Genomic DNA, 10,410 nt, shown 5'->3' on the forward strand with positions numbered 1-10,410 from the left:
TTTTCTGCCTCTTCAATTTCTTCTAAGGTGAGTTCAGGCACATCCAATGATTTATTCAGTGTATTTCGAATTTTTTATGACTTTTTAAGTTCCTTGTGAAACGAATAATCCAGGCAGTGCATCTAAGATATTTCAACCAGGATGAGAATCTGTAGATATATGAATTCGGAATACTCCAGATGCAATTTTCTTTCTCCATATGAACAGTCACGTACTCCTTCTTCAGTTCTAAATCAGACTTATGATTAAAAAATATAGGAGGTTGGTCTGGCCATTCGGATTTACAGTTTTTCAAGAATGGTGGACCTTCTAACCATAATGAATTCAATGTTAGAAATTTTTCCTTGCAGAAACGAGTCGCTAGGTCGGCAGGATTCAAGTTAGTCGATATCCATTTCCACTCATCGGGTCTTGTGAGATCATGGATTTCTGTGATTCTGTTCGCTACAAATTGTTTATATTTTTTGGAGTCGGATTTTATCCAATGAAGAACAGACTGGGAATCAGACCACAACATTCTTCCTTTTATTTCTACTTCCAGGGAATTTTGAACTGCCTCAGCAAGTCGAGATCCAAGCACAGCTGCCTGAAGTTCCAGACGTGGTATTGAAATTCCTTTCAGGGGGGCAACGCGATTTTTCGATATAATTAGGGAAACTGAGATTATTGGACCACTTTCGTTTCTCAAATAAACTGCCGCTGAATAGGCTTCTTCACTGGCAACAACGAATATGTGGAGTTCCGTAGATCCATAACTGCTTGAGAGTGGTAAATAACACTTTGAAATTTTGAACGTCTTTACATTATTTAGTAAATTGAGCCAGATTTCCCATTTTGCTTGAAGATCTCTTGGTAGACGTTCATCCCAGGTAATATTTGAACGCCAAATATTTTGTAATAAAATTCTGCCAGCCACTAATATTGGGGATACAAGTCCTTGTGGGCCGAAGATACTCATCACAACTCTCAATACCTCTCTTTTTGTTGGACTTTTTGAATGAATATTTTCAAATTTTGATTCATCAACTCGAAAAATGAACGTATCTGCTTTCGCGTCCCACCACATTCCTAAAATCCTCTCTGTAGCGAGGCCATCATCTGAATTCAACTGTTTGTCACTGTGGGCTTTAAGATCTTCAGAGATATTGTCTAGAACTCCTTTCGAATTACTGATCCAATTACATATAACAAATCCACCGGCTTTATGAATTTCAATTACTTGCTGAATTCTGTTAATAGCACTATCAATTGTTTCACAGCAGTCTAAACGGTCGTCCATGTATTCCTTGGTACAAATGGCTTTACTAGCTTCAGGATATTTATCTTCAAATCTTCTGGAATTCAATTTCACCACATAAAGGCATATATCTATTATATTCTATATCGATAATGGGATTTCGGAAATTGAAGCCAGCCCGTGGCCGGAATCGACTATATATATATATATATATATATATATATATATATATATATATATATATATATATATATATATATATATATATATATATATATATATATATATATATATATATATATATATATATATATATATATATATATATATATATATATATATATATATATATATATATATATATATATATATATATATATATATATATATATATATATATATATATATATATATATATATATATATATATATATATATATATATATATTTTTTTTTTTTTTTTTTTTCACCACTCAGGGTTCCTCCAGAGGGACCGGGTTCATTCGACCAAGGTCACTCTAGCCAGCTGTCAAGAACATTCTAACGATCCTTGTGGTCCAGAGTATCACCTCCTTCTGGGCCTCGCTGATCAAGTTCTCCTCCAACTCAAGCAGTCTGGTGTTTTCTGCTAGGTGGCTCTCAACTAATCCGTTAGTAGTGATTATCAGTGGCAAGATCGTGATCATATTGAGCTCATAGATCTCTTTCATCTCGAAAGCCAAGTCGTGGTATTTGGTTAGTTTTTCAGCGTACGCCCGACTTATATTGTCATCTGCCGGAACAGTTACGTCAATGATGGTGACCCTGTTCTTAGTTTTATCGAAGATCACGATGTCCGGTCTGTTGTGTGGTACTGTGCGATCCGTAGTGATCGGGATATCCCAGTAAAGTTTGAAGCTGGTGTTTTCGAGTATAGGCTTTGGTAAGTATTCGTGTACTCTTCTCGAGGTAAGTATAAGACCTGTTTTAATCGCAATAGCCTGATGGTACACTTTTGCCATAGCATTATGCCGCTGAGTGTACTCTCTGGGTGCCAAGATGGAGCATGAGGACGTCACGTGTTGTATGGTTTCAAGAGCTTGCGAGCACTTTCGGCATTTGTCTGTTGCAATGTTCTTCTTTGCAATATGCTTCATATAAGCTCGTGTTGGGACAACCTGGTCTTGAACAGCTATAAGTCGTCCTTCGGTCTCAGGAAATAGATATCCGGATTTAAGGTAAGTGAGTGATAATTCCTTATTAACCCTCTGGTTTTTCAGTGCCTCTGGATATCTTCCATGAAGAGCTTTTCCACACCATTCTTCCAGAAGCCTATCATCTGATTGTGCCTGAGGTATGTTATCTCTGCAGGCCAAGTTAAGTGCCGTGATGTTCTGGTCCTGTTGGCATATTGCCCGGATGAATGGTGAGTTCTTAGAATGAAAATATTCTCTCAATACTTTTACCGCCTTGAAGTGGGCATTCTCAACACTTTGTAGCCCCCTGCCTCCATGATTTCTGGGTATATATAGTCTATTCACAGATGCATGGGGATGGTGCATTCCATATTTCGAGAGAAGTACTCGCACCTGTGTGTCAATTGCTTTAAGGTCGGTGTTTGACCATTTTATCACGCCAAAGGAGTAGGCTATGCTCGGTATCGCCCATGTGTTGATTGCCGTGAACAATGCTTTCGAGTTAAGCTTACTTCTGAGGATTTTTCTTATTCGGCTGAAGAACTTGGTCTTGAAAGCTTCTTTTTGATCTGAGGTTTTTATCTCTAATGCTTGTTGTATACCCAAGTATTTGTAGGTTTCCTCAGAGCCTAGCTGTTTAAGTGGCATCTCATCTTGAATAAGCATTTCTCCTCCCCGAGTCAACTTTCCTCTCTTGACATGTATCACGGCGCATTTGTCCAGACCCATTTCCATTCGAATAGTCAGTGTAAAGGATATATATATATATATATATATATATATATATATATATTATAGCTCTGTCTCTTTCTGATACATGGTTTTATGGATTGACAGGAATGAAATGATTTTACTTCACAACCATTCGAATATTTTCGACCTTAACCTATCAATATGTTGATATTGGTTTGAATCAGGTTCAAACTCAGGTTTGTGTTACGTAGTAGTTTGTATTTCATCGTTGATTTCTAATAACTAGAAGTCAAAATTCATGAAACTTTATCATTTTACAACACTGGCCATTGGGGTGAAGTACCAACCAGGCGCGTCTCCAGGTGGCGGATAGGAGAGGTCCTTCTGCTAATGATTACAAATGAAGCTAAGGACTGTGGGACTATAAGTTGGCTCGTAGTCTTAAAAACACTACTGGTAGCCTTCCAAAATCCCACCGCGGACCAACTTCTCCTGCCCAGCTGTAGTGTCGTGGCTAAGGGCCTGCACAGGATTAACGGCGCCAACTTAACCGGACAGTCAAGGACTGGCGGCAGTTGACAAACCATGCAAACTTGTTAGCGGGGGATCTTGCCTTAATTGGCCGGATCGAGAGGAGACAACCTCATCAAAAACCCCCTAGTTCAAGGTGGAACATCCTATGCCGAAGAACTTCCTCTTTTGAGTAGCTCATTGGGTTAAGATGAGTTCCTAATAGGCGAACTCCGGACACCTGCCGCCCTCCGGTTTCAATATGGCTTACCAGGGTAAGGGAGCACTGCCCTGGCGGACTTTTATTTCTTCCCTTCTCGTGGGACCGCTTATGGATACCGACACAGAAAAAATCAACTCACCAAAACCAGTCGAGACGGGGATCAATCCTATCTCGACGACCGAAACCTCGAAAGAGGAATGTGCAGAAATCGGGGTGAAACCTGATTCTGCCATTACAAACCCAACCCTAGGCGCGGAGGAGAAATCCGGAACCGCCCTAGGGGAGGGTATCCCCGAGGCTGCAATCGCTCTAGTCGCTAAGGAGGTTGAGAATATGAATTTTACCTCCAAACGCAGGCGAATGGCGGGAGCAGCCAAAAGGCGCCTGAAACGGCTACTGAAATCAGGTGCCGACTACAAGTCGGCACTTTCGACAGTGCTCCGTGACGGCGCCGAAAAGACAGCAGCAAAGGAGAGGGAACCAAACCTCCCAACACCTGCTGCCAAAACTCCGAAGAGGTTGCGCTCTGATGGCAGTACTCCTAGCGCCAGTGCGAAAAAGCACTGTCCTGGGGGAACGGTCAGCAAGGGGGTGACCTATAAGGAGATGGTGGAAGGGATCATGGTCGGCATTGTCGACAAGGACCCTGAAGCCAATCTGTCAGCTGAGCAGCTGGACCTGCTCCAGGGCGCCATCCTGAGGCATACCCTCAGGAGGGAGGAAAAGGGAGCGGGGATCCGCTTCTTGAGCTTAAGCCGGGTTGGCTTATGATTAGATGCGCGGACGAGGCTACCGTCTCGTGGCTTGGCAACTGCTTGTTGCAGATCAAGCCGTGGGATGGGGCCAACCTCCGCATCGTCCAGGGAACGGAGCTGCCAAAGCCCTACGTATGCGTAGCATACATCCCTGATCCTCCACTAGGAGATCGACCCTCACAGGATGAGGTGCTGACAGGTCTGAGTGTGATGAACCCAGACCTGGAAGCAGAGAGCTGGGCGGTGTTACACCACCAGGTTTCAGGGCCGGGCCGGACATGGACCTTCTCTGTAGATGAGAGCTCCATGTCTAGGCTCAAGCCCTGAACATGATGCCCTACTATGGTTTCGGGAGGGTTACCTTTCGGGCCAAAGAAAAGGGCATGGGTGCCGACAAAGAGTCGGACACCCAAACAAAGAAAGAGGAAGGAGGGGTCAATCCCTCCACCTCCGCTGGCACCTCCAAAGCTGAGCTCGCTGAGAGAGAGAGGTCTGACTCTGCTCCCTCGACGAGCAAAGCGCCGCAGGCATCCCTTCCCACCGGGGCTCTTCCCAAGGCTGGTAAAACGGCCAGGAAGGGGCCGGCGGTGGGAAGAAAGAAATAAGCTGCAACATCTAGTGATGGCGCGGCTCTTCAAATGCCTGCAGGCTAATGTGCAACATTCCAAGGCTGGATCCTACCTCCTTGGAAAACGAATCCTGGACGAGAGGATAGATATCGCCCTCATCCAGGAACCTTGGGTTACTTCCCGAGGCAGAATCAACGGCCTCAGTAACCTTCCTGGCAAGGTAATATCACTTGGATCTGGGGAATCACCCAGGTCCTGTATCTTTGTCAGGAACACTATTGACATTTTTGTACTTACAGGATTCTGTTCCAGAGATGTAACATCCATCCTGGTAAAACTTCCCATGGAAACGGGCACTAAAGAACTGGTCATCTGTTCTGCCTACTTCCCTGGTGATACCATGTTCCCCCCGCCAAATGAAGTGCGAAAATTAGTTGCCTTCTGCAGGGGGAAAAACCTTCAACTCCTCGTTGCTTGCGATGCCAACTCCCATCACACTACGTGGGGTAGCACGGACATCAACGAAAGAGGTGAGTACTTATTCGACTTCATTCTAGAAGAAGCGCTTTTTGTATTGAATCGGGGCTCTGTTCCAACCTTTGTTACGAAAAATCGGGCTGAGGTATTGGACATCACGCTCTGCTCGCAATACCTGAGCACCTATGGGCCTGCCAAAGGATTTGTGGAAGGACATGGGGGATAGCGCCGAAGCAGCTCCGCTGGCTATACGTCACGGTGATCAGACCATTGATCACCTATGGCTGTGTCGCCTGGTGGTCCTGCACTGAACGCGTTCTAACCCAAAACAAACTTTCCAAACTCCAAAGAACGGCTTGCCTCATGATTTCGGGGGCATTCCGCTCTACTCCAACTTCGTCCATAGAGATGCTATTAGACCTCCCTCCCCTTCACATTTTTGTCCAGGGAGAGGCAAGACTAGCAACCCACAGGCTCCACCACCTTACCGTAAACGAGCCTGACAAACTCACTTTCGTGCCCAGTCGTCTGTCGGCCCAACTGGAGGCTGACGAGGTGATGGGCATGAGAACTGATCAAATAATCACAAGAACCAGCACCGAAGGAACATTCGTTTCTCTGATTCCAAGCAGAGACGAATGGCTCCATCACAAGGATTTCTATTTACAAGGACCTTGCTGGTTTACTGATGGCTCCAGAACCAGTCAGGCATCTGGAGCCGGAGTCTACAGCCGTAGACCGCTGACTAAACTCAGTGCTAGTCTGGGAAAGTCGGCGACAGCTTTTCAGGCAGAAATCTTCGCCATTGATCTGTGCGCAGGCCATTTACTTGACAGTGGCTGGGCGGGCAGATCAATAAAAATCCTTACGGATAGTCAAGCTGCGATCAAATCTCTCGCGGCAGACAAATGCAACTCGGCACAGGTATTTGAATGCAGATCTAAACTCACCAAATTGGGAAGTTCAAACAGACTGCAACTGATTTGGATACCTGGACACTCTGGCTTCAGTGGCAACGATGTATCGGATGCTCTAGCCAGAGAAGGCGCGACATCAACGCTTATTGGCCCGGATCCCAGTATAGGAATTTCTAATTCCTTAATCAGGGACCGAAATAACAGCTGGATAAGGCAAAAGGTCCTGGAGCACTGGCGCAACCGTCCTGGATTGCGTCACTCGCATAGGGCTATTTCAGTGCCTCCCAGCCCATGCACCAGTCGCTGGCTAGAATTTTCTAGAACTAATCTGAGATCCATAATAGCGGTTTTTACAGGCCACTGCAGACTCAGAGCCCACCTCAAAAAACTCAGCATCGTCAATGACCCACTCTGCAGACTCTGCTTAGAGGAAGACGAAACAATTGAGCATATCCTCTGTGACTGCCCGGCGGCAGACAGGGTCAGAATTGGAGTTTTCGGCTCTCCGAAGATGATCCTAGAGGAACTCAAGAATCACTCCCCCTCCGACATCATCTCCTTTTTGGGTAGGATGGGACTAGAGGGAGAGATTTAGCTTTTTGAGCATGCTTGTGTGCTACAATAGACCGTTGGTCGCAGTGGCAGGTTTGGGTTAATCCGTCCAAAACACCCTCATCAATCAGTAATCAGTAATCAGTAACACTAGAGGCTCGGATTCATAACAACAATGAAATATTATGTGTTTTCCACAGAAAACCTGTGGAGTGCGGAGATTGACAAAAGTGATGTTGAATCAACAAAATTGTAGGACTGTGAATACATTTTTCTAGGTTGTTTACTATAGTATATTAACTGCATTGTATCTAGATAAGTCTGTTATTGTCTTGAAATTCAGTTGGCAGTTGAGGTAAATTCTAGTTCAATTTATGATTGTTTTTTTCAGCACTGAAATCGTGAAACATCTAAATCGACATCTATATCTATAAAGCTCAACTATAGTTACTAATTTCTACCAGTTTCTCATCTTCTAAATATTCTTATTGCCAAATTGATGATTGTATTGCTTCTATCGAAGCATGGCTCTTTTAATGAGCTCTCTGTACTTTTATATATAATATAGCTACATATTACAATGTTGACCAAAAATATGTTTTATTGAGTATTGAGTAGATTTACAAGAGGGGAAATTCAGGAGGTGAGATAAGTATGATGTTTACACGTACACGCAATATTGAAACTGGTATGAAACAGTAATATAAAACGAACTTGTTATAATTGGTTCGCAATATGTCGTCCAACGAGAGTGGTCGTGTCGGTAGCGCTCCGTTAAGCGAAAAATCAAAGTGCGGTTACTGTAGGAACACTGTGTCGAAAAGTGCTTTACAGTGCCTTGCCTGTATGAAGATATACCATCCGAGTTGTGGAAATAGGGCAAAGGAGTGCTGTGAACAAGACCTCATTGTCTTTTCCCAACAGAACGAACCGGAAAAGAACAGAAATTTGGCTGCGGAAATAACAACCCCGAATTCTCTATCTGCTGAATCTACAAATGTTGATTTATTACTGAAAATAATATATCAATTAGAAGAAAGTGCTAGTTTATATAAGTTCAAAATATCAACATTAGAAAAAACCCTCGATGAAAAAGAGGTGATTATTCGAGAATTGAAGATGAAATTGGACGAAAAAAATGATAAACAACTTGTTGAAAACAAAATGAATTTCAATCCCATCAGTATAAACGGAAAAGCCAATGTCAAGGTTGGGCAATCTGCAACTGAGGATCATGATAAAGATTGTCAAGAGAGCCCAGTACTCGTAACACAACATAAACAAACAAGTTCCGAGAATAACCTAAACCGAAGCAAAAGGAATCTTCGTGGAAACTCAAGCGAACAAACGTGCAACCTAACAACTAGCCCAGTTACACAAACGTCTTCAGAATGGAAAACTGCAGGAAGAAAAAGACAAAAGAATACAAAAACGAGACTTGGAACAGGTAAAACAGAAGGGGATGAGAATGGATTTAAAGGTCAAGAAAAAAAGGCTTGGTTCTTTATAAACAGAGTTGAACCTCATGTAACCGAAGAGCAAGTGAAAAACTACATTCAATCCAAAGAGAATTTCAGTGATATAACTGTGGAAGTGAAGGAGTTAGCCTTTCAAACATAAGGATGAACTATATAACACTGAATTTTGGCCGGAAAATGTGGAAATCGAAAGATTCGATTTCCGGGCATATGAAAAAAATCGAAGTTCGTCAGATTTTTTATAACGGAGAAAGATAAGATTGATAACTCCAAGAATTGGTACAGCATTATCCATCAGAACGTTCAATCATTGGGGAATGCCTTGAATTCTTTACAAAATCTCCTCTTATACCATAAAGATTGCCAAATACTGTGCACTACTGAGCACTGGAAGGCCAAAGAGGAACTGAACAGTTCTTTTGACGACTTTATATTGATTTCCTCTGTTTGTCGCGAAAGTGGAAAACATGGAGGAGCAGCAATCTACACAAGAAAATCAGTGAAGTGCAAAGAAAGAAAAGACTTGAGTGTTTTCTCGGTCATTGGCCAGTTTGAGTGTGCGGCTGTGGAGTGCTGTATCAATGAAGCCAAGTTGATAGTTCAATCGGTCTACAGACCCAGTGGTGGTGATGTAGCTGTTTTTTTTTGAGAGGATGGAAATGGTGCTTACTTCCATTGGCGTGGGCCCAGATATTATCGTATCTGGTGATTTCAACATTAACCTTTTGCAGTCAACGAATGTTGGTGAAAAAATTGAATTTCTATCCCTGATGAGTTCATTTGAACTATCTCAAACAATTCATGAAGCTACCAGAATAACACCTAACAGTAGTAATTGCTTAGATAATATTTTTACCACTTTTCATAGCTCTGAATGTGAATCTCAGGTGCTCAGAACTGTAATATCAGATCACTTTGGTCAAAAGATTTCTTTTAAATTCCATAAAATAAACACCAACAAACCAATATTCAGAAGATTTTTCACTTCTGAGGCTATCGATGCTTTCAGGAGTGATCTTAGGGAGCAGGACTGTGCGTCTGTATTTGAAGCAGCAGAATATGACGTGAATTCTCAATGGGAAAGCTTTGTTAAGATATGTTTATTGATTTTTTTTGAGAAATTCCCTAAAAAACTGGTTCATGTTAAAAAAGAGGATTCCACAAAGATGTTTGTGACTCAGGAAATTCTAGAATGTAAAAATAAATTAGATAATGTTTTGTTACTGAGAACTCACCACAAAGTATATGACGATCTTCATAAAATTGAGAAGAAAAACTATGAGTCTCTTCTATTGAAATCAAAAGCTTCATACTATGAAAAAAAAATTCAGGGTTCAGATAACAAATCAAAAATGATGTGGTCTATAGTAAATGACATAACAGGGAAAATTCTTAACAATGAATGTTATGTTGAAGGGTCACCATCCGAGGTGTCAAACAGTTTTTCCACGTTTTTTGAATCACTCATTCAGAAGTTGTCTAAAGAAATTATTGATCTTCCTGTTGTTTCTTTGGTTGAAACAACACTTGCTTGAAGTTTAGGGCAACTGAACGACCAGACTCAGAACGTTCAAGGGAATGTCTTAACTCCACAGTTGCCCAAGAGGTATATTGATCAAACTGAAGATGAATGATGATTTTATTAATTACAATCTAAGCTTATATACTAAATCGAACAATGACGATAGAAATAACATTGCCATATTTGGTATTACTGCACTGACGGAGTCCCCGGTTGCATCAATTGTTTCTAGCCAGTCAGCAGATTTCGGTAGATCGACGGCTCGCTCGGCGTGACCCAGTTTTGTGAATAATTCAGATGGA

The 10,410-nt window shown here is 42.2% G+C and overlaps 1 protein-coding gene across 1 annotated transcript; it reads right to left on the bottom strand.

The window, feature by feature from the left end:
- Positions 1-1,755: 1,755 nt before the first annotated feature.
- Positions 1,756-3,141, bottom strand: LOC123306958. The gene has a single exon (XM_044889159.1). It carries the CDS (start codon positions 3,139-3,141, stop codon positions 1,756-1,758), a length of 1,386 nt encoding a protein of 461 aa, XP_044745094.1.
- Positions 3,142-10,410: the final 7,269 nt, after the last annotated feature.

Source organism: Coccinella septempunctata, chromosome 2 (assembly GCF_907165205.1).
Source record: "Coccinella septempunctata chromosome 2, icCocSept1.1, whole genome shotgun sequence".
Lineage (NCBI taxonomy): Eukaryota > Metazoa > Arthropoda > Insecta > Coleoptera > Coccinellidae > Coccinella > Coccinella septempunctata.